The 25,375-nt window shown below is 31.2% G+C and overlaps 3 protein-coding genes across 3 annotated transcripts; 1 reads left to right on the forward strand and 2 right to left on the reverse strand.

Moving 5' to 3' along the window:
- Positions 1 to 8,339: 8,339 nt before the first annotated feature.
- LOC107646902 (uncharacterized) lies at positions 8,340 to 9,861 on the forward strand. The gene is made up of 3 exons (XM_088491976.1): positions 8,340 to 8,535; positions 9,036 to 9,370; positions 9,568 to 9,861. Exons 1-3 carry the CDS (start codon positions 8,340 to 8,342, stop codon positions 9,859 to 9,861), a joined length of 825 nt encoding a protein of 274 aa, XP_088348102.1.
- Positions 9,862 to 12,211: 2,350 nt separating this feature from the next.
- On the reverse strand, positions 12,212 to 16,242 carry LOC110272173 (uncharacterized). The gene is made up of 5 exons (XM_088492105.1): positions 14,395 to 16,242; positions 13,493 to 14,084; positions 12,830 to 13,269; positions 12,639 to 12,701; positions 12,212 to 12,541 (listed from the first exon to the last, which is right to left on the reverse strand). The coding sequence occupies exons 1-5, from the start codon at positions 16,240 to 16,242 to the stop codon at positions 12,212 to 12,214; spliced, it is 3,273 nt and encodes a 1,090-aa protein (XP_088348231.1).
- An 852-nt stretch (positions 16,243 to 17,094) lies between these two features.
- LOC107648772 (large ribosomal subunit protein eL24) lies at positions 17,095 to 18,758 on the reverse strand. Its single transcript, XM_016352593.3, has 5 exons — positions 18,641 to 18,758; positions 18,054 to 18,129; positions 17,862 to 17,963; positions 17,585 to 17,733; positions 17,095 to 17,493 (listed from the first exon to the last, which is right to left on the reverse strand). Exons 1-5 carry the CDS (start codon positions 18,649 to 18,651, stop codon positions 17,337 to 17,339), a joined length of 495 nt encoding a protein of 164 aa, XP_016208079.1. The 5' UTR covers positions 18,652 to 18,758; the 3' UTR covers positions 17,095 to 17,336.
- Between the last annotated feature and the right edge of the window lie 6,617 nt (positions 18,759 to 25,375).

A 25,375-nucleotide genomic window follows, 5' to 3' on the forward strand; every position in this document is an offset into this window, starting at 1 on the left:
TAAGATTTAAAAAGTAAAATTATTTTATCAACAATAGCTTCAGGTTTAGCAAGTGTGAATTCGAGATAGTATTAATAGAGGTAAATAATAGAATCGAAGGAGAAAGAGATAATTAGAGATATATAATTAAATTGTTAACTTTCTTTTGTTAACTTTTTGCTTAGAGGTAGGACTTTATTTTTTTTATGTTAGCTTAGGTACTAAATTAGAGACTTTTCTTTATAGGCCAGGACTCGAAGTGTCATATATAATATATTTGCATATGTCTATTCTGTCTAACTTTTTAGGATGACTGTATCTGAGATTGTATAATGGTTATAACTGTTGTACTCTCTTCTGATGTATAAACTAAGCCCTAATGACATTATGTATGATATGTGTGGATTTACTTCGTCTTTCTGTTTAATGCATATCTTCTATACATTTTAATTATGCATACGCCGTTTACCGATGCCGTTACATGATAACATATCCGTTTTTAATAGTGCAACAGGCTCATATTTATCTATACCAATATATAATGGGGATATGGAAGTTTGGTATCCAATTTCTTCTTCCCATTTTATCCTCTTTCTTTTTTTTTTAAGAAAAAAATTTACCCACTTCAAAAACTGTCACTACGTAGTTAATTTTTTTTATTTTTTTTATTAAAAATTAACTTTACCCATGACAGAGTTTAAAACTGATTCATTTTATTTCAAATAATAACATAATTTGTTGATATTTTATAATAAAATTAATTAAATTACAATACACGGTTTAAATATTTCTGATGTCTATCGTTTATCTTAAAAAAAATTACATATAACTGTGTACTCCTTAATTAAATCTATACCAATTAATTAAATTACAATACACGGTTTATTTATTTTTCTATGTCTATTGTTTATATTTTAAAAAAATTACATATCTATACCAATATATAATGGGGATATGGAAATTTGGTATCCAATTTCTTCTTCCCATTTTACCTTCTTTCTTTTTTTTTTCAAGAAAAAGATTTACCCACTTCAAAAACTGTCACTACGTAGTTAATTTTTTTTTATTTTTTTTTAAAAATTAACTTTACCCATGACAGAGTTTAAAACTGATTCATTTTATTTCAAATAATAACATAATTTGTTGATATTTTATAATAAAATTAATTAAATTACAATACACGGTTTAAATATTTCTAATGTCTATCGTTTATCTTAAAAAAATTACATATAACTGTGTACTCCTTAATTAAATCTATACCAATTAATTAAATTACAATACACGGTTTATTTATTTTTCTATGTCTATTGTTTATATTTTAAAAAAATTACATATAATGGATTATACCAATGTATAATGGGATATGAAAGTTTGGTATCTAATTTCTACTTCCTATTCTATCTTTTTTTTTATGTTTGTTAAACACTGATTCAATATAACTGTTACTACATCCTCCATTTTTATTAAACTAATTCATTTTCAACCCCACGACATAATTTAAAACTGATTTACTTCTCATAAAAAAACTGCTAGCACATACTCAATTTAAAAACTGACCCACTTTCAATAAAAAACTGATCCACTTTCAGTCGTACTTAACTCCCAAGAGAATTAAATTACTCTTTCACTTTCAATTTTGGTCTAGCAAACGTTTTTCTTCTCTGCATCTTGCTATCACAAAATCAGCAATCACGTCAACGTCGACCACTTGGACAGAATCTACTAGGCGAAGAAGACAGAACATGACCGAAGAACAAAGACAGCAACACCTAACTAGAAGACGTGCAACTTATTGGGAGATGATTCGACAAGAAAACAAGTTGCCATGTCAACTGATACAACTTCAATTCCAACTCCAATGTCAAACACAAGTGGAGGTACCACAAACACAGGAGTAACCCGATTGACTGCAAGTAGAACAGGGAAAATGGAAATCTATAACAATATATAATGTGGATACGGAGTTATTTAAATAAAAGAACTTCCACTATTAACAGCAACACATGTTCTTCTATCTCATTTTTATTATGTATTTGACTAATAGTTGTAGGAACCGTAACCTCTTCTTCAATTCTTTATTCGAATAATTTATCCTTTTTATTAATTTTATCTGTTTTTCATTTTTCTTATTTCTCTTTACATTTCTGAATGTACTTTTCTGTATGTAACAATTATTTGAATGAGTTTTTGTGATTTTCTGAACTAGATAATGGGAAAAAAATAATTAGGGATGATAAATAATTTTTTATCGATCTTATCGTTTTATTTTAGGTATATTCTTTATATGGTACTTTATACCAATAGTTTGATCTCATTAATCAATTTTAAGTGCTTCTCCTCTCGCCGTTAGGTGCACTTTTCTGTATTATCACTATTGCCATCATTCTCCTTCCTTCAACATCGTGATGGTATCGCCTCCATCTTTTCCTCGCTTCCATTAACTACAATTGCAAATTTTATACCGTTTTACTGTGGTTATTAATTTCACGCATAAATTTCACCTTCATTTTTCTTTCTCTTCAGTTTACTTACCAAACTGTATTAATTCTTATATATTTTTAATCTATCTTTTGCATCCAAAGTTTTCTCTCATCAATTTAATTTTAAAAAATTATTATTTTTTTATTTGATATTTGTTTTTTAATTTTTTTACATGTATATACCTATCAATAATGAATCGAAGAACTCTCATAAATTATTTTGTTAATTCTTTTTTATTTTTTAAACTGTTTTGTACAAGATAAAATTATTTTTAAAATTTTTTAAATTATTGATTATGTAGAATATTTTTTTAAATTTTGAGTGCATCAATATTTACCTTTTAGTTAAATCTCAATTTTTTTAAACTGCTTTGTATTTAATGATATTTTTTTAATTTTCTAAATTATTGATTATGTAAAGTATTGTAATTAAAATTTGAGTATATAAATATTTATTATTAAATTAAATTAAATAAATTATACAACAAAAAAATTAGTAATTTTGTATTCCACAATATTATTTGTTTGGCATATAGCCCTGATGATTTGATGAGTTTAATTTTGATGGTGATTAGATGCACGTGTAAAACTATTTTACACTAATAGGACATCAAAATTAAATTCTTATTTGATTGACATAAAAAAGATGCAAAAAAAAATTTGCAACTACCAATGATTTGTTAAAATATTAATATGTTTATTTCCTAAACTATTAACGATGTAGAATTCTGACATTTAAGTACATGCAAATTTGTTTATAATTAAATTAAAATAAATAATTTATATTTCAAAAAAATTAATTAATTAAATATTATTTGTTTGGCATGTAGTATTGATTATTTGATTGGCATATAAAAGATGCAAAAAAAAATATGTATCTATCAATAGTAAAGTGAAAAAAACTCTTACGAATATTTTGTTAATTATTTTTTAAATTTTTAATCAGTTCTATATTGGTTAATATTATTTTTTTATTAAATATTAGATTGACATATAACATTAAAGATATGGTAGGATAATAACATCTATGAATTAGTTTTTTTAAATAACCTGATAACACAATAAATATCTAAATTTTTTGTTATATATTTTTTAACAGTTTCAACCTTCACAATATTATACAGGCTAATTTAGATAGCCAAAATAAAGTAAAATAAGTAACAACAAGAAGATATAGAATTTCACTTTTTGTTATATCGTACAAAAATAATATAATAATATAATAAATTGTAATAAAAATAAAGTAAAATAAGTAACAAGAAGATATAGAATTTTATTTTTTGTTCTGTAGTACAAAGATAATATAATAATCTGATAAATTGTAATATTCTGGTACAAAAGAACATAAAATTTAATCAAAAATACTATTTGTACACCAAAATCAACCACCAATGTATTTGTGTATAATAAATACATGTGTAGTTTAATTTATTTTCAATGTGTATTTATATTCTAGCATATATTTTATACTGATGACAAACTTTGGTGGCTGATTTTAGTGTACACGTAGTATAACTCAAACTTAATATTATTCTTTTCAGTAGCTTTTTATCTTTTTATTTTAATTTTATTAAAAAATACTAATATAATTTACTTTTAACTTTTAACTTTTAAGATAAATGTAAGGATGTGACATTTCATGTATTAGATAATGTAAAAAATTTATTATAGAAGAAGTTAACAATATAAGAGAGAGAGAGAATTTTTTAACCTATTAAATATGAGTTATATCAAGTGATGATTAAGAAACATATTAGAACTCTGAATTCAAAAAATTTTTTTTGACTCTTTTTATACCGTGTTTCACTTTAACTAACTATTTTTTATGGATAGTATTTAAGCGACAAACAAAATAGTAAGAAGGTTCGTATTAGATTATGAAAGTTAATATCATCCTTATAGTAGGATTGCATTATTTCAAAACATGCAAAATAAAATAATAAAATATAGTTTAATTAATTTACACAATAAAACAAACGTACAACTTATATAATAGTAGTCAAATGTAAGAAGTAATGACAGTCTTTTATTCTAAGGGCCTATATTAAATTGCAACTTAATTTTATAATTATTAGTTAAAGACTTACAATAATGTACTATTTTTATTATATTAGTTATAATATATTTTAATATTATTTTTAAGGATTACTGACATCAAATTTTGATAATTTGAGCAAAAATTTTGAATGTTTTATGTCGTACATTTTTTTAATAGAATAATAAGACAACTTAAAATCCACATCAAGTAAAAACTATTATTTTTATACATTTAGATATTCAGAAGACACAAAAATCAATTCTTTTAACAACAATTCAACGACTCATAAAAGTTAATATAATAAATGATTATAGATCAAAGTGATAGACAAGATTAAAAGTTGTGATAATAATACTTGGTGATAATTAATTACAATTGGGTGAAGAGAAGGTGTGAGAAGAAGAAGAAAATGAGAAAGGAGAATAAGGCAATAATAATGTGCGATAGAAATAATAGTAAAAGAAAATAATAGTGTGTGATACAATAAGAAGATATAATAAAAGTATACATTAATAATTTAAAAAAGTCTTAAAATTAAAGATAATTTAATAAATTGAATATAAAATTTAAAAAACAAAATATTTTTTATCTATTAAAATTATGAATATAAAATTAAAAAATAAAATATTTTTTTATTTATTAAAATTATGAATAAAAATAAAAAATACTTTAAATATAAATTTTTATATTTGCTTCAAATTAAATACTGTTAAAAAAAGAAATAAATAAACTTTATAATATTTATAAATAATTACTTTATAAATATTTATCTTGATTTTATTATACATAATAACAACATAATAAATTTTTTAATATCTTATTTAATTTAAATTTATAATTTTTGAACGTCCTAAAAGTTAAATAACTTATAAAATTTATATATTTATTTTTAAATATATATTTTTTTATTTTTAAGTTATTTTATCAAATCTATAATTAATTGAATTAATTGAATTTGTCGCTACTATATTAAGGAATCAATTTAATTGAATAATCTTGAAGTGTTTATATAGTTATTTTTATAGTCAATAAATCTGACAGTTTTTCAAGACTCAAAAAGTTATTAATAAGGATATGTATGATGAATTACGAAATTTTTTTTAGGTACACAAATTTTATATTCTCCTATTTTGTTTATTAATTATTCTTATAGTTTGATATGTAAAAATAAAAAAAATAAACATTCTTATTTTTTCTTTTTTTTTTTATTACTTATAAGAAAATGAAGACCTCTTCAGATTCATATTTTGGCCTACCACTTAAAAAATATGAAGACAAATATAAATATCTATAATATTTAAGTAAAAGTTATCTTTCGTAAATAACTAATATGTATTTTGATTTATATATAATTTTTTTGAATCAGGATAATATTATTATTATTATTATTTGAAATATATATATATATATATACTTTTTTATTGTGTGTTTTTATAATTTAACATTTTAAATTTTTTTTATAATAATTTTAATTTTAATAAAATATGATATAAATAAAATCATGACAATATTAAAATAATAAAAAATATTTATTTAATAAATTTAAAAAATAAATAATATATTAACAAAAAATAAAATTAATTTTAAAAAAAATAATAGAAAAGCGGCCGAACAGGCCTGTTGAGCCGCTAGTATATATTAATTCCGTATGGAGTTTCACAAGTTAATAAATTAATAACTCCGTGACTCTCTAGTCCCTACTATTAGCATTAGTTATAACTAACTAAGAGTTGGATTGTTACAAAAAAATATATATTTTTTCATATATATATATGTCATTTAAAAATTGTCGGAATAAATATAGAAATTTTCTTGTCGTCGCGTCTATTATATATTTAGTGGCTTTACTTTTTGAGAATATAGACAATATAATCGAGACACAAATTTTCTTTTTTTCTCTGCCTGCCGGATCCATAACAAAACAAAACACTTCTTTAATATAATAATCTATTAAGAATACAATTTTTATAAGGTATATAAAGATGATATATTTCTCACTTTTAACTAACTTTTAATTTGATTTATATGATACTTTCTTAATTTTAATATAATATTAATGTTTTTTAATTTAGTGTTGTTGATGAGCCATCCACCTAGATAATTTTTCCACTATTTTTGATAATAAAATAAAAAAAAATTAAAAATATTTTTAAAATATTAATATTTTAATAATTTTAATTTTTTTTAATCAAAAATAGAAATATTCGAATCCACAACTTCTTTAAGCGAGTATGAAAAAATTGTGACATTTGAACTATAACTCATGCTTTAATAATTTTAATCGTTAATTTTAATTAAAATATATTATATATTTTTTATAATTCAAATTAGCTAAAACTGAAAAACATTCCAAGGATATAAAAATGAAGGGAAGCAGCTGTAGTCCGCATGAAGGTCACCATTATTGCTGTTCTGCTATTCTTCCCTTTAACTTGAGCGGTCTCTCAGCCATAAACACTCAACTTTGCTGCTCCCTAAAAGCGAAGAATGGGAGCAACCTCACACGTACAACAATTCATAATTCTAGCCCACACTCTCTCAGTCTCTACCATAACTATGCTTAGCTTCTGTCCTCTTAATTAACATTCAACTGCTTTTTAATTAGCTAGGTGTAGAGCCTTACCTTAAAGGCTTAAAGTATACCAAGTGCATTGGATCACTCAACTTTCGTTAAATTAAATTTGGTTTGACAGCAAAAAGTAAATAAATAAATAAAGATTTAGCTAACAATTTTTTATTTAAATAAATGAAATTAATTATTTATTCCATTAAATAAATTTTTTATTTTTACTGTTTTAAATATTTAAGCACCATTTTATTAATACAAAGAGTAAAATCAAGAACTACATGAATTGCGTTGCAATTAACAAGGAATGGATTCCAAAAATATTAATGATAGGTGCCTTATTTATAGTTATCACTTACCATAATTTCGCTTGTGCAATCACACATGTTTTTTTTTTTTTTTTTTGGATTTTGCTGCCAATAACAGCATAATTTATATAATTCTTGATTTCACTCTTTGAGTTAACAAAATTGAATTTAAATTTTTAAAATGGTAAAAAATAAAAATTTATTTAATCCAGTCAAAAATTAATTTTGTTTATTTAAGTAAAAAAATCGTTTAGTTAACATGTACCTTAAAAGCATATTATAAACTCATCATTAGTAAAAGATTTTATATTTTTTATTTAATAAATATAAACTAAATATATTAATTAAAAATTGAAATTTTTTATATTTTTAATAAAAAAATTATTAATTTATAATCTTATAATATGCCTTTAAAATACCACATAATAAATAAAATACAAATAAAAATGAGACCACCATTTGATTATAAATGCTCTGGCTGTTATATTTATTATTATCTCTCCTAGGGTCTTAAAGCTTATAATATTTAATATTGATTAAGAAAGAAATGCTAGTATTAGAATTGATTATTTTATTTTTAATAATGTTTGAGACAATAAAAAATTAGACAAAATAATCCAAATTTATCATATTTAGTATATATTAATTATTATTATAATTAATAAATATTAAATAAAAAAATTTTGGATTTTTTTTTCACTAACCTCCGCATAATAAATTATGGATTAATGCTTTTCTTTAAAAATTATGCATGTATTCGGTTTATCATTTTAATTTTACTCGTAGAAGATATTAATTTTTTTTTTTTTTTTTTTTTTGGTGTCTTGGAAGATATTAATATGAATCTTAAGTTAATCATTTTAGTTAACATTTTGCTATTGGATCACCAATTAAGCGTCACGTGACACCTTGCATTTGAACAAGCCAGAGCTAGAGCGCCACGCCTCTAAGGGTCCATATCAATTCCCATGAGAGAGATGCCTTCAGGCACCGATATTATTATAACAGACAGAATTATGGATTGGAACTTTGAAATGAAGACACTTGAAGAGGGAGAGGTAATGGAGTGGAATGAAAGCACAAGATCCTTTGCTCCTCGTGCTGAGTCTTCACTAAGCTTCTTTCACAACTATAGCAGCAGTAGCAGCAACCCATCATATCCAGGTAAAACAAAAAAGAAAATAACAAAAACACTAGTCTTCTAATAATTGACTTTTATCATGTAATGTCATGTCATGTCATGTTGCATTTCTTTTGGTTCTTCCTAGGTTACCGTGTCTTGCACATGAATAGTAATAACTTGAATCCTACGCAACTGTGTTTACTACAAGAAATCGACCAGATCCCGATTGATTTAGCGACTCATAAACTAAGGAAATCTTGACAAAGCACATTTTTTGGATGAAAATTTCTCATTATCTTTTAACTTCTAAGTCAAAAAAATAATAGAGATATAGATTTTTTATTCTAAACTTTACTTTTTTCTTTTTTCTTTTTTCTTTTTTCTTTTTTGTTAAACTACGGTGACTGTTTTATATTGAGGTAACAATTAACATAATAAAACGTATCCAATTTAGGAAGCAGTTATTTTTGTTTGTCTTCATGTGAGGATGTTCGTTGATTAAGCAACAAGACCATCTTAATTACATTATTGTCTGGTTCAGGAAGTGAAGTGAAACAAGCAGCATTGGTGGAGACACCACAAGAGTCGCTTCATGCAATGGCGGAAGTAAAGTACGCGGGCCACCGCGAGAAGAAGAAGCGATTAACAAGCAGCCAGATTGACTTATTGGAGAGAAGCTTTCAGGAGGAGATAAAGTTGGACACTGACAGGAAGATGAAGCTTTCCAGGGAGCTTGGCCTCCAGCCTCGCCAAATTGCGGTTTGGTTCCAGAATAGGCGAACAAGGTGGAAGGCCAAGCAGCTTAAGCACTTGTACTTTGCCCTTAAACAAGAATTTGATCACATCTCCAATGAGAAGCACAAGCTTCAAGAAGAGGTAGTAGATCTTTGATTTCACTGCACTATCTCCCATTTGGTATAGAGGCATTACTAAGATACAAATCTACTTAGAGGATTAGATATAAAAATATGCAAAATATTTTTGCTCTTAAATCTTTTTCTTGTCTCTTTAAAATTATTTTTTGTTGAATAATATTCGTCTTTAATCTTTCTATTGTTTTGGAAGTCTGGCAGGTTATGATGTTGAAGGCAAGGCTAAGAGAGCAAGCATTTAGAGCACATGTATCTGGTGTTTACACAGACATGTCTGGGGCAGAAACAGTAGAAAGCACGTCAGAGATGTTGCATGGATCCAAGGGAATGATTAGTAATAATAATAATAATAATAATAATAATAATAATAATAATAATAATAATAATAATAATAATAATCAGCAGATTGTAGATGGCTACAGCTGCTTTCTTGTGGAGGATCATCGTAACACTGTTCCACTGCCTCGATGGGCCGTTGCACCATATTGTCCCTAATGTTTTCGGACAGCTAATTAGTGTATGCATTAGTTAATCTCAGTCGGTATTGTTAAGTTCTATTTTCATATTTAAGTCATTATTATTTTGAGATTTAGTTTAATCTCAGTCAATATGAGATGTTGTAAAATATGGAGTATGGATCAATCTTGTGCATGTCATGATCCTTTTTTCTTTTTTAAATGAATTGGACTACATTTAATTCTAGACATTATAATATCACAAACTCATTCACATTATATATTCACACACACATGACATAACACTTAAAGAGTTCTTATGAACTACTTGGTCTCGCCAAATTTTAAACTCAAGTGCAGCGTATTAAGAGATACTATAATTTGCCACTTCAACTAAAGTTTCAACTGCATCTTATGAACTCCTTCATCAACCAAACTCGTGAAAAAAAAAATGAAAAGAAAACTTGTGCAAGGTAGTAGACCCAGATTCTATAGCGTAATGCAATGGGGTTTAATTTTATTTGCTAAGTTAACTAAAGAAAAGTAAAATCACAGTTAACTTCTCTAAAATTATTCAATATTTCGCATAACACTATTTCATTTGGAAGTTTATACATTGATTGGGTTGACCTACTCAATTTGACTAGCCACCATGTCTTCAGCTATGAAGCACGGATTCTCATGGTGCCAGCGTATCCGTGTCGGACGCGAATCCGACACCAACACGCGGTGGATACTTCAAACGAGCGTATCGGCAGCGTGTCTTCTTGCGGTGCAGAATTTTGGTGGAGCTGTCACGAATCCGAACGAGTCTGACTCGATTCAGATGTTCATGAGACGGATCTTTGATCTTTCTGCTAGACTGCAAATCTTCAATTGATTTTGTGATTTTATGGCCCGATTAACCAATTTTTTCTTTCTAATTTTAAAATTAAAACAAATCAAAATTTAAATTTAAAAATAAAATAATTAATAAATCAAAACCTAAATCTACTAACCGTTTGTCTTTGAAAGCTTACTTACTCACTAGTTTAAATTTTTTTTCAAATAGTTGCATAATTTTAAGATTTTTTTATGCAACTATATTTAGTCTTATATTTACAATATAATATTTTATTAATTTAATATATTATTTAAATTTTAATTCACAACGTATCATATTTTATTAATTTAATATAGACTAAAAGACAAATAGGTCCCTAACCTTTTAAAATGGGGACATTTTCGTCCCTCAAGATTGAAAAATACATTTCGATCCCCCACGTTTTAAAACGGGAGACAATTATACCCTTCCGTCCGTTTTGGGCCAAAAACGGCAACGGACCCAGCTGACATGGAGGAGCACTGAATGACGTGGCCGTTACGCTCGCTGAGGTGGATTGGGACGAAATTTAAGTGGACAAATTAGTCCCTGAAGTGCCAAACGACGCCGTTGCCACCAGTGAACCCTATTTCATCCAAACGCAAGGTGGAAGTCATGGCCGCTGCTTGTGCGATCGTCCATGATGAGCGAGGGGGGTTCTTCATGCACAAGACCTGGACGGGGATCTTCATCCGCTGTTGCTAGAGCTTGTGATCGAGATGGGGTTGCGCCGAAGTGCTTCTGCGGCGTTTATGCCATTCTTTACAAGTCAAGAACAGCATCTAATCCCAATAGAATATTTTTTGGGTGTCCATTCTTCAAGGTGAGCAATTATTTTTATAGTTGTTGGATGAGAGTGTTCTGTGTCTAATTATGGTGTTATCTGAAAAATTGCTCCAGGTTAAAGAACGGTGTTGCCGGTATTTTGTGTGGCTTGATGAACACTTGAAAAAATTAGGGCCATGGAGTCTGAAGCATTGGGTGCTGTGGATGATGTTGGAGGTGTAGACATTGAAGATCATGTGGTGCGAAGTCAGGAATTGGAAGAAAAAATTCAACTGGTGCGAAGCTAGGAACTGGAGAAAAAAATGAAAGAGTTGGAGAGGAAACTGTTATGTATGGAGAAGGAGAAAAAATGAGTATGTGGCATATTGCTTTGATTAGTGTAGTTTTTGTTGTTGCTGTATGTATCTTAAAGTGGTGAGGATGATGAGTTGATGTACAATGTTGATGATGTAATGAAAATTGCCATTGTTGGCTATTCAATGAAAATTGCCATTGTTGAACAAAAAATAAGGTAGTAATTCTGTGAATCAACTATTATATAAGGTAGTAATTCTGCATATATTATGAGCAAAATATGAACAACAATGTATCTGTCTTAATCCAAAACATAAACAAGTTTGCCACAAAATAACAAAATATCTGGTTGGCATATAAACAAGTTTGCCAAACTACAATAAGTAGACAGTGTTGTTTAATTTATACTGAAGACTATGACAAAAAACAGAAATTCATTCAGTAGTGTTCAGTTCTTCTGATTCTTAGATCCAGGAGTTGGGATGAAATTCATTCCTATGGCCTCACTGCCAGCGACTTTGAAGGTCTCCTCTGATGTAGCGACACTGGCACTGGTGCTTTGAGTCTGGGTTGTATCTGGCGGTGGAGTTGCAGGTGGATTTGAAGGTGAATTTGCACTTGCTCGGGGCCTTCTGATTGTCTGCTTGGGTCTGAATTTGGAGGAAGTAGCTGGGGTTTTGGGTTGCCCCATTCTTGGCTGCTGGGATGGAGGCTTGAATGGAATTTGGACTGGAGCGGATGTTGTTGTTGCTGCAGCATTCTGGCTGATGACATGATTCTGCAAAAGTAACCGACTTATTCAGTTGTTCAAATGCATTGACATGAATAAAGTGATTGTGATTATGAGTGTATTATTTATGGTGGGGGATGCTTACTGTAGACTTCTCTTGCACAGCACTATTCTCAGCCAAACTTTCAGTCTGTGTCTGGCTTTGATCCTATGCAACATAGATCAAACAAGGAAAGAACATGGACAAATTAGTCCTTAAAAAAAAGTTAATAGGACATCGTAACCACTGACAAAATTTAAAATGTACAGATCGATCCTAAACAATAGCAGGGATACCTCTGGTTGAGGGGCTGATTGTGATAGGGGAAGCTGCTCCAAGGGTTCTGTGTTTGCATCAGTCTTCTTAGCTTTTTTCTTTTTTGGTTTCCAGTTTGGGTTGCTTGGTGCTCCCTTACATGTCTTGTAGTTGTGGCCTTTCTCATTGCACTTGCTGCATGTCACTTGAAAGCTTCTCTTAAGCTTGTCACCCTGAATATGAGCCTCAGCAGGATCCTTGTTGCGATTGTGTACTTTAGGCCTCCCAATAGGTCGCTTGATGGGTGGTGGAGCAGGCCTCAGCTGGTCAGTGGTTACCCAAAATTCCTCACTTGGAACTGGTTTTATGCAATGTGCATATGTTTTGTGAATAAATTCCATACATAACCAGGGATGCACATAATCATCTACCTGGTCATGCCTCTTTCTAATTGCAGCAATACCGTGAATGCATGGCATGCCTGAATCAAAACCACATACCATATTACCTATCATTATATTAGATCAGCCCTAAAATCATTCAGAACATATTATATAGCAATATATTACATCATCACTAAAAGCATTCAAAACATATATATTACCTAGCACTATATTAGATCAGCCCTGAAATCATTCAAAACATATTACCTAGCATTATAGTAGATCAGCCTTAAAGAAAATCACTCAAAATTAAAGATATACCGGTCAGTTGCCAAACATTGCATGAACAAGTGTGTTTGATCAAATCCACATCTACTTTGGTTTGCTTTCTGCTAACTTGAAATCTCTTTCGTTCGTTATCTCCCACCCATTCGGCAGTCCACCTGCTGCTGGGTTTTATCAGCCTCTGCAACCTTTTCTCCTGAACGGGTGCAAGCTTTCCACTATGGTGCTCTAACAGCCTAATATGCTTGGTCATTCTCCGCATTAGGTAGCACCTAATTTCCTCACACATAGTCAAAACTGGCTTCATTCTGTACTTAACGACTTTTGAATTAAATACCTCGCACATGTTGTTAGTTAGGTTATCCACCTTGGGGCCATGACTGAAGAAAGCCTTAACCCAAGTGGCTGGTTCAAACCTCATCAGATACTCCCATGCTGCCTTATTCACCCCCTTCAGCTTCTCCATGGTCTCTTTGAACTCTGGTTCAGTGGTGCACCTAGCACAGTCCCATACGATGTCTCTAATGTGCATATCTTTGAACCTATTTATGAAGTTTTTCCACATGTGCATCACACAGTTCCGATGATGTGCTCTCGGCATTACCTCCTTTAAGGCTGGTAGCAGACCCTGCCAACACATAATATTGCATACACATATATGCAGCAGTTTAAATTGCATTCAGTAATTTACAATAACTTCAATTACAAACACATATTTGCAGTATTCAAAATATCATTCACACCTATGCACTAATATCCATTGCAAACACATATATACACTAAATTCCATTTCAAACACATACATGCAGTGATTTAATATCCTACACCAATATGCAGAAATTTAATGTCTACCACATACATGCATTATATTAATATCCTACACTAATATATAGTAATTTAACATGATACACTAATATGCAGTGATGTAGAAGTCTGACCTTTTGTTGGTCGGACATAAAGTTCCAACCAAATTGATGTGCATCACCCAGATCTTCCTGAAGCAGTGTGAGGAACCATTTCCAGGATTCCTTCGTCTCCGATCTTGCAACTCCATATGCTACTACGTAGAATTGGTTATTGGCATCCTGTGCCACCGCTGACAGTAGTTGGCCTCCATGATATGTCTTCAAAAATGCTCCATCTAGATGGATGAAAGGCCTACACCCAGACTTAAAGCCTTGCTTACAACCCTCAAAGGAGATATATATTTTGTCAAAGACAGGTAGGGATTGAGGGATTGGGATCACATCAACTCTTGCAGTCGATCCCGGATTACTCTTAATGATCTCCATGGCATAGTCCCTAAGCTTCCCATACTGTTCCTTTTCATTTCCCATAATCCTCTCTTTGGCCTCTTTCACTGCCCTGTAGACCATCTTCGGATGCAACACTAGATTAAAGTCTTCTCTAAGAAACTCAATTGCCTCATTAGTAGTCATATGAGGTTGACTAGCCATTCTCTTCTCCACTTTTTTGCTGACCCAATGTTGATCAGCTGCATTGCTGCCCAGGTCTCTAGCACATGTATGCTCTGCCTTGTAAGTCTTTACCTGATAACATAACAATGTTTTGTTGTAGGATAGATGTGCTAGCCATGGACATTCTTCACCTCTGCAGCCAACCCTCACCCTTTCTTTATCATTTTTGATCCACAGCAGTTTCCTCCCTTCAGAAATGAACATGTCTTTTACCACTTCTTTGAACCCATCAATTGTTGCAAACTTTGTTCCTATCTCGAACCTACCCTCCCCGAACCCATACTCTTCATTGAAAACTGGAAACTCATGCTTTTCTCCCTCATCCTCTGAAGACACTGGTGTGTGGAGTTCCTCTGATGCATACTCATAAATCGGATCATCATCATCTGAAACCTCCTCACTCACATAGAGTCCAATTGGAGGCAGATCCCTGGGTTGCACATTAGGAACAGGTTCTTCAGCATCTACAGCAGGCCTACTTCTTTGTTGATTTGCATTAGGCCCATTCCTTCTGGGCTTCGGAGCAGGCCTGGTCTTTTTGGGCTTTTCTCTTGGCCCAGTTTTTTTGGGCTTGGCTGTTCCTCTGGTCTTCATAGTAGGCCCATCACCTTTGGCAGCACTACCCCTTGCACTCCTTACTCTACCTCTGTTTTTAACTCCACTTGACTCTGCCCCTGTCCCTTCTTTCACACTGCTATTTGTCTTTGGCAGAACCTTCTCCTTTCCTTTCACACTTCTTTTTTTCCTCATCCTATCACCGTCTTCATCAACATTGGAATAATCCTCATCCGAAACAGTCTCTGAGTCACTCGGAGGAGGTTTATACATTTCATCCTCCTCACTTTCTTGCCCATCAGCTTCTGTGGATGGTGATGGTTGGAGCTTTCTCATGATGCTGTCCACATCAATTGGGTCATCAAACTCTTCCACCCCTGCTTCTGCCGCAGTAGCTTCATCCACTATCTCTGGCTCATCAACTTGATGGTCGAAGTAAATGTAGAATTCATCCGTCGTTGAATTCTTCATCTTATTCTCTCGGAGTTCATTGATGCCTGCATCTCCTCTCAGAATGTGCAGTCCACCCTCAAGATCACTGCTAGTTGGGTCAAACCAATATACTGTCCTATATGATGCATACCCCAAACCCTTGAACAATGTCACCAAATCCCCAAAATTCACAAAGTCTAAGTCCATCTTCGGAAATTTTTCAACTTTCCCACCAGTATACTCAAGAGTTCCATTGGGATTTCTAGCAAAACGGCCTCCGTGGTGAAAAACAGGTACCACATACATATCATCCATCTGCATTGTCCACAGGTAGATAAACCAGAGATTAAACTCTACCTAATCAAAATTTCTAAATCAGTTAACTTCACATACATTTTCCTCATTCTTTTACCCCAAAACAAAAAAAAAAAAAAATCTGCAGTCCCCCCATAACCCAACCCCATGCATTCTCAGTTAAACAACACACAAACTCTTCATTATCACCCTTACCTCTGTAGATGATGGCAGCTTTCTCTCCACGCAAAGCTTGCCTAACCTTCAACACCAACCACCTCGACTGACCACACCACCGCTTTCAACTGTAGGAAGTCGTTCTTTTTTTGGAGGAAGAAGGGCGTTTCTATTCTGGTAGGGTTTTCTGTAATATATGGAGTAAGGGTTGGGTGTTATGGGGAATGCGAAGCTTCAAATATGGGGGATGGTGGCAACGGCGTCGTTTGGCACTTCAGGGACTAATTTGTCCACTTAAATTTCGTCCCAATCCACCTCAGCGAGCGTAACGGCCACGTCATTCAGTGCCCCTCCATGTCAGCTGGGTCCGTTGCCGTTTTTGGCCCAAAACGGACGGAAGGGTATAATTGTCTCCCGTTTTGAAACGAAATGTATTTTTCAATCTTGAGGGACGAAAATGTCCCCGTTTTAAAAGGTCAGGGACCTATTTGTCTTTTAGTCTTTAATATATTATTTAAATTTTAATTCACAACGTATTGCGTATCGTATAGGTGCTTCCTAGGTCTTTAGCTAAAGTCTAAAGCAATAATAACCTTGGGTCTGATTTCAGTCATTTCACAGAGCCTAATAATCCGTAAACCCATAGCTATGACCGCAACTGTAAGCGATAATAATAGAACAGACCTTAAAATACAGAGCAAATATGCAATAACCTTACTTAAATTTAAAGAAAAATAACAAATATAGAGGTAGTTTCGAGTAAAACATAACGATAGAATGGGTTGGGTAATCCACTCAATTACAAGTTACTCAAGTTTCAAGATTACGTTTGATCAAATAGTATGATAATAAACGATTAATGAAGAAAGCAAATACAGTATCACTACAGAAGCTTCAAAACAACTCTATTTAAACGGTATCCAAAAAGGTACAAAACTAGAAACTCAGCGTTTGCCACCTCCTCCACCAAGTTTGGGACCTTTCGGTGCAGCAACCTTTGTAACATGGCCTTTGCCCTGTGCCTTTTGTTGCTTAGCCGATACCTCTGCCTTCATAGCCTTTTTCTCATCTTTTGTCTTCTTGATCCTCTCTTTAATTTCACTGCATAGCATCATTGAAATAGATATCATATAAGATTAATGTCAATGGGCATACTAGAGCACAGAGGGATAAAGAGTGACCGATTACACACCGAAGAGCAGCTTCCCTTGCTGCATCTCTAACTTCAGGCTTCTCGGTTCTTCTCTTCTGGATAACTTCCAAGGTAGCACCAACAATTGACCTAGAGTATGGCTTCTTGGTAGCACGACGCTTCTTCTTCACAGCTTCTTGAGCAATGTCCTATACATCACAAAAAGCACAGAATCTTCTAAGGAGGTTCATTAATTATGATTCCGAATTACAAGTTCATCTTGGATGTTTTATTTCATTTAATCGTTTGCATCAGAAAATTTAAATTAGAAAACCACCTTTTTGTGTTGCTTCCTATACATGGCAGTCCATGTGAGCTTTGATGGCTTCAAACGATTGTGGAAATACCTTTTGCATTTCGAGTTTGAAAACAGAAAGACCTGTTCAATCAACATCATAAAGAACAGCACATTCAGCTAAATAAAGCAGCAACATATAGCAACAAGATTAAATCAGAATCACAAAATCACCTGAGAATCACCACGAACGAATCTGATGCCCTTCCCAGGGTAGATCTTCGCGCCACTAAAGCGGCAAAGTTCCGTCCTAATATGACAATAACAAGTATTTAATATCAATAAGCTTATTGAAACTAAAATACTCAAAATGGTTACTCTTTTACTAAAATAAAATGTTAAGCACCAGCTATTTTGAGCAGTTTAAACAAATAGATATCTTTCGAAGTTTGAAAACTCAAGGCAATTTCGCAGCACCTACTAAAACCATTTCTTTGAAAAGAAATTGAAAGTCCTAGCAAGAACCAAAAAGCAATCTCTGAAAAATCTAACCATCGCAGGGACTTTTTTACGTTATTGCAAAGAAGTATACATATCAGCCAAGAGAAAAAAGATGGCGCAAATTCATAATAAATTCATAATAAATATAAGTCGTTCTCTCGTTCTTACTGTGTTAAAATAATAATTTTTGAGCTCGGAGAAGCTCATCCATCACAGAAGATAGAACTATACACATAGATTATAGATCAGTGAAAAGGAGCTAATCGGAGAAGGAGAAGAAGAAGAAGAAGAAGTAGAAGAAGAACATAGAAGGAACGTACTTGAGGACCATCGCTGTCGCTGCTGGTGGTTTGGCTGCTCAATGGCCGTCCTCTGCTTAAAAAATTAAAACCCTAATCGGAGAAGCTATCTATATTCTTTTTTTTTCTGGTTTTGGTCAGGAACTGAACAACAACCGGGCCCAAACCCAAACAAAAATGAAACCCATTCTGAACCCAAAAACCCGACCCGACATTGAACCCCTCTTCCCCCGCGCGCTCGCTGAAATCTTTCCCCTCCTCCATGGCTGGCTTCTTCAACGGGCCACGAATTTTTTGGACAGACCACTATCTATTCTCCATAAACCATTAAGCCACTTCACTAAATATAAACCACATTAAGTTAGCCCGGCCCATGTATCTACCTGTTAAGTTGCGGTGTTTTATTTTTCGGCCACAAAATGTTAGTAAACAAAAAGAATAGTATAACACACTACCAAAAATTGTAAATCCAAATAGTCAAATACTAGTGTGGTCGAAGCATTGACGTAATGGAAACTCATTTGCCTCGTGAACAGCTATATCCGGGTTCAAATTCTAGCCATGACTAGAAAGTTGATATATTAGAAAAGAAAAGAGATGTGTACAAGGGTGCTTGACCCAAAAAAAAAAAAAAAAAAAAAACAGCTACATCCAGATTCAAAATTTGTGGTTGAGACCAAGTAGTAAATAGAAAGTTAAAAACACTTAAAAATGTTATGTGAGTGTGTAGTATAAATGAATTTGTGATGTTATAATATTTAAAATTAGAGGCTATTCAACTTATATGACGAAAAAAACACAAAAATATTAGTGAACAAAATTAGAGTTAGATTGCAGAATGGACTTAGTCATAGGTAATCCATAATAGGAATATTTAATGTGCAATTTAGACCAATTTTAAAGAAAATCAATCAGACCCAAAGTATATAATTGGTTGCGATTTAAAGTAGACCAATTTGATTTTATTTTTAAATCCAATTCAATTCAATATAAAGTATTGTAGTTTGGATTGGATTAGTTTACTCAATTTTTAAAGAATAAAATTTTAAAATTTTATTACAAAAAAATAGAAATAATTTTAAGTTAATAAAATAAATAAATTAATAAATCTCATTTTTACAATCACAAAATACTCACTAAATAATAATAATATATAAATAACATAAAAATATATAATAAATTAAATATATTATAGGTAAAATCTTAAATACTACAACAACAATAATAATATATCACATTCTATGATTTGATTTGGATTGGATCACATTAAGAAGTAAATTTGACATTTAAACCCATCTATGCAATTTAATGTAATTTGATCAACTTTCAATTTAGATTGAATTAAATGAGTAGTTTTATTTCAATTAGTTTGAATTCTAAACATCCTTAATTTATAACTACAAAATCAAAGAGTAAATATTTAATTTAGGAATGCCTTACTCTCATTGAATTATATTTTTTTCTTTCCTTTGGACCTAGGCTTTGTTTTAATATTAGTGTTTACTTCGGTACGATAATAAATTTATACGTACCGATATGTGAAATTTATTTTTTACGTCAGTATCTATTTTTTTGTAAAAAAATATATATCATATCACTACTTTTACTAAACCACCCATGTAAATAAATTTTTTATTTTTATTTTTATTTTTTTAAGGTGTTTTACTAAAACACTCTTATAAAAAGACATAAATATTTTTTTCATATTAAACAAAAATTATCATTTTAAATTAATCAAATTGTTTAATTCTATAGTTTTAAAAAATAAATAATTTAAAAACAAAGACAAAAACAAAAACACATTTAATTATTTATTCATACTACAAAGAATTATTTCAATGTTATTGACATCATTCATAAACCCTAATTGAATCATTCATACAAACAAATAAACAAATTGAAAAAATACTTAAAAAAAAAAACAAAATGTTGTTTGTGTTTCTAGGTTTCTCACCCAACATTCAAATCTCAAACTAAACACTCTCCTCTCTATCGTTGTCGGCAGTCTCTCTCGTGTCTTCTCCTTCACACTCGGCTCCATCCTTTTCCTTCTCTTCTCTCCGATAAAGAAGATGAAGAAGCCCTCTTTTCCTTCCTCCACGGCGCCCTGCCAAGGTCACCGCAGCATTCGTCGCGCTCCTCACCCATCCGAGGAGAACGTCGTCACGTCAGAGAGCGCCGCTGTCTTCCTTCTTTTTCATCGTCATCGTCAGCCTCTCCCTTCCAGTAACTCCCTCTCTCTGATTTTTGTGATTTTAATTATGATAGCATTGTTGTGAAAAAAGAAGGAATACAAAATAACTATAGCAAATACATAAGATGGATTGGTTAATTACAAATAGTTTTGCATCGTTTGAGCTAAGAAAAAGACAAATACAATGCATAGTATGAACTAAAGTGTGTGATTGCATTATTATTATTATTCTTGTTTTTGAACAATCTAATTGACAAGGATGTATTTGTATATAAAGGTTGAATTTTAAGACATTGATGCCGAATTGGTGGTTAAAAATATGGAAGATGTTTTCTCTATTCTTCAATTTGCATAGCGATAATAGACATTTTATGTTTAGAGTTTAGATATAAAGTAGTAGTTGTTGTTGTTTTTGGTTTTTATGTTTTTTGCTTTTTCTTTTATTTGTGTTCAAAAAAATATTCCTGCCATTGTTGCTGCCTTGCTGGTAAAGACTAAAGAAAAACACTACACTTAGGTCTTCTTTTGTAGCTGAATATCAAATTGAACAAGTTCAATTGCAGCCTGTGTGTATTTGACTTTGTATGTCTGTTTAGTTAGTTGTTTTAAACTAAGCTTCACCTTGATATTTAAATGTGAGTTGTGAATTTCTGTTTTGATTTGTGAGTTGAATCAACACCTCATTTTTTTTGTTTGGTGAGACAAATTAAATTAAATCAAATCAATTGGTGTGATTGGTTTCTTAATTGTTTCTGTATGTGCTATATATATTGATGAAAGGAAAAAGTCAGAGCAACTAAATGCGACTTCAAATCCAAGCTTCTGATAACTGCAAAATGGTTGATGACATATTTGAGGTTTCATCATGCATAAGGCATTGGAGCAGGATCTTGAAGACAATACCCAACACCACTAAAGTAGTCCCTTTAAATAGATTATTATTATTGCCTAACTGCCTTAATTAATTTGGGCAACTACTAGGATTTGGTGTTATATAGATTACCTTCATAAGTGACTACAGAGATCCTATGTGTAGCTATAATATATTTGTATTGATTTATGAAATGAGGTTAGTTAAGCTTGTGTTTATGTCCTCCAATGTAATCACATTTTTTTAAGAAGAGAAAATTATACTTTCTTTAACTGGATGATATTTCATTGCATAATCTCTATATGACTATAATTTGCCACATAATACTTTTCTAAAACACCTAAAATTAACATTAATATGATGTCTTTGATTGAGAAACAGAATGTATATATCTTAAATTCATTAAAACATAAAAATAGAGAAGATACTTAAAGAAAAATTATAGTTAGAGAAGTCTAAAATTCATAATCTGAGGCCAGCAAAAAGAGGGGGGGGGGAGAGCATCAAGAAAACCACAAAGTAGGTGCAGGTCCAAATTTTAAAGCTGGAATGTACTCAACATTTGGTAAGAAGTTAAGAAGTTACAAGTTTCCATTTTGGCCGAAATATGTGGAGTAGTGTGTGGATAACTTCTTGAAAAACATATGTATGTAGAATTGGGTGACTGAGTAGAGGTCAAATTCTAAGAAATTCTCAAATTAAAGTACTTAGTAATTAATTAATGTCTGTGATTTAGCTGACAAGTTGAATTGGTTAAAGTCAATTTATTGCTTAATTGTATGCTAATTTTTTTCTTTTTTAATGTTTATCTCAAGTGCAAGATTTACACTTTATTATTTTTGATTATTTCCTTTAAGTGGGGCAGGGACACCCTCTTTCTTATTTAGTATTATGTACATTAAGATTGCACATTTATGTATATTCTGATATACTAAAAATCATGAGAGTAGACTACTAATTATTTTTTTATTAGGAATATATTGCACATTTATGTACATTAAGATTTGCCTTTGATGGTTACATATCACATGCTTTGGCATATGTGGCACCTGAGTGCATATCACATGGTACAGGGAATCTCATATCAAGTGAAAAAAAAAAGGTGAGAGGGTAGACACAAAAATACGATGGACTCACCTTTGTAACAATAATGGGAGCAGGACATGAAGTTCCTTTTCATAGACTAAAACTTGCTCTTTCACTCTTCAAATCCTTCGTAGCTGGAACCTCCATGCCCACTTTTCAGCTTGTCAGTGACTCCTAAAATATGCATCTCAAATGTAGTGCCTCTTGGAATGATCATTTGGAAATTTTTTTCATTTTTCTAACTTAGGATTTCTTATCCAATGAATAATTTCTCATACCACTTATACAGATGTGTACTCTCATTTATCCCTAGAAATCAAGAGATTGTAATTTTTGTGTATGTGATCTTTAAAGTCAAGCGAATCTCATCATTGTAACAAGATCAATAAAATATACATGCTTTGAGATTTATAAAAATGTTAACAATTAATATTTTGTTACTCAATGATCAACGATTAATAACATCTTTATTCATGTTTAATTTGTTTAAAATTTGGCAATTGATCAAAGTAAAGTAGATAAATTATCAAAGAGCCAAATGTAACTGCCCATAATTAGGTACTGAAAATGAAAATTAACTGGATATTCTCTTCCAATTTAAAGCTCAGGTAACAGCCATGAACCCCTCATTGTTCTTTCTCAAGCATTTCTCAATTTATTTCACAATGAAAATGAATAAGTCTATGTACAGATCACAAGTAACTGCACGTTTCTACCCTAATGACCTTTCTTTCGATCTAGTATGCATCTATTCATTTCTATTCATACATTATATAATACATGAGAGAGAGAGAGATAATTAAAAATCCCCTAAAATTGTCTTGTGTTAACTGGATCACCAAGTCTAAGAATTCTAGCAGCAAGAAACTTCCCAAAACAAATAACATTCAGAACCTTTTTTTCCTTCCTGCCTCTCTTCCCCCCGAAGCATCTTCTTAGGTTGAATATCAAAATCAATTCTTCCGCTACAGGATAAGTTAAGCTCCGGCCTCTAAATGATTTCGCATTAGATAAGATGGAGAAATGCTTTCAACTAAATCTTTTTGTAGTTGCCTGTGTAGAGAAGCTCAGTTGAAGAAGTATGGAGAATCGCTCAGTGAAAAAGTATGGAGAATTGAGAACCTTTTTGTAAGTCAAAATCACCTCCCTCTGGCAGTGGAGGAAAAACTAATCCTGGGTATGATGTCTGGAAGTCTTCTAGCAACTATCAACAAATCAAAACTGGCTTTAGCATTCCTCCTTACAGGGTAAGGGAATAAATGTAAATCTCAACTATCATTTTTTTTCCTTCCATTTTTCCTCATTCCACAATTCAATGTTTAAATAGGAATTTCTTTCAGTTTATCAGAAAAAAATATAATTACATGGTTACTAGGAACTTTCATGTCTGATATTGCAAGATATTAGTGATAACCTTCGTTCAATCATTATTCCCACATGATAAACCCAAATTTCTCATGGAGCATCAATAACTTACATTTTCAAGTATTGGCATGTCATAAAGCTCCACAATTTTTTCTCTCAGAATTTGACTCATTTTCTCTACATCACATGCATGTGTCCAAAACGAATCATGAACACCTGCATACATATTTATTTTAGAAAGTTCAAGAGCCAAATACAAGCATATAATAATAATAATAATAATTCAACAGATTTGTATAGTGGCATGGCTTCATGTTTAGCAACCCCATGGGGTAACCTATAATGATGAAGAAATAAGATAATTTGGTATTATTAAGATAGGTTGTGCCGTATATTTTATGTTTGTGCATATTTATCAGATCAGCTTCTGTATTTGAAGGTCAATAAATATTATACTTTGGTCATTATTACTAATGTGGAAAATAAAATCTTCTTTAATAGTTGCATATTTTACCATCTTTAAAATTTTAACAATATCACTTGATAGTTTTAGTCCGATTTTGCTTAAATAGCTAGTCTTAAGGGGAAAGATTAAGTTTGGATAATATTGTATGATATGCAGTTTTTTCCCTGCAGGATTTGAGAACATAGCATGCTATACTGATTCAAACTATAAAAATCCATTGACCAACTTAGATTACAAAACAGATTATGCTTGGTTCTCTGATACAACAAGTTGCAGACCAATAATACCTGAATTATCATCAGAACAGCATACGTTGTCACATATTGATTAATGAGCAATAGATGAACATTCAATTTAACCTAGATACAAAAACAAACATTATAAATACAACAGGATACCTGGACATTAGTAGAATGATTAGAGAGAAGTTGAAAATTGAAATAGAGAAATGACAGTCTTTTCAGTAAAAAAATGACCTACACTCAAAGTCTGAATAAATTTTTATGAGACTTGAGCTTTATATAGCATAAAAGACTTCAAGTACCAAATGTTATCTCATTTACAGGCCTTGATTGAGCGAGAGACACTTCTTAAGTAAACACAAGCTGCAGCACGTACAATGGTCTCATCATGGGTTAAGGCATCAACTACTAGATCCAATACCTATATTCAGATTTGTTTTAAAAAAAATAAAAATAAAAAAATGATTAAAAATGTGTACTTAATATATGACAGTTAACCAGTGAAAGTTGCATTATAACTTCATCTATTAGG

The sequence above is a fragment of the Arachis ipaensis genome, chromosome B6, assembly GCF_059453495.1.
Source record: "Arachis ipaensis isolate K30076 ecotype BB chromosome B6, ASM5945349v1, whole genome shotgun sequence".
Classification (NCBI taxonomy): domain Eukaryota; kingdom Viridiplantae; phylum Streptophyta; class Magnoliopsida; order Fabales; family Fabaceae; genus Arachis; species Arachis ipaensis.

Bases quoted from the DNA above. Each gene is read 5' to 3' on its own strand.
- LOC110272173 (XM_088492105.1), bottom strand. From the start codon at position 16,242: ATGCAGATGGATGATATGTATGTGGTACCTGTTTTTCACCACGGAGGC. The intron at 14,085-14,394 runs GTCAGACTTCTA...ATGTGTTGGCAG, and splicing joins TTATGTCCGACCAACAAAAG to GGTCTGCTACCAGCCTTAAA. The intron at 13,270-13,492 runs GTATATCTTTAA...GTTTTGATTCAG, and splicing joins CAATGTTTGGCAACTGACCG to GCATGCCATGCATTCACGGT.
- LOC107648772 (XM_016352593.3), bottom strand. The intron at 17,734-17,861 runs GTGGTTTTCTAA...TGTGATGTATAG, and splicing joins ATAGGAAGCAACACAAAAAG to GACATTGCTCAAGAAGCTGT. The intron at 17,494-17,584 runs GTGTGTAATCGG...GATGCTATGCAG, and splicing joins GCAAGGGAAGCTGCTCTTCG to TGAAATTAAAGAGAGGATCA.
- LOC107646902 (XM_088491976.1), top strand. From the start codon at position 8,340: ATGAGAGAGATGCCTTCAGGCACCGATATTATTATAACAGACAGAATT. The intron at 8,536-9,035 runs GTAAAACAAAAA...TGTCTGGTTCAG, and splicing joins CAGCAACCCATCATATCCAG to GAAGTGAAGTGAAACAAGCA. The intron at 9,371-9,567 runs GTAGTAGATCTT...GAAGTCTGGCAG, and splicing joins AGCACAAGCTTCAAGAAGAG to GTTATGATGTTGAAGGCAAG.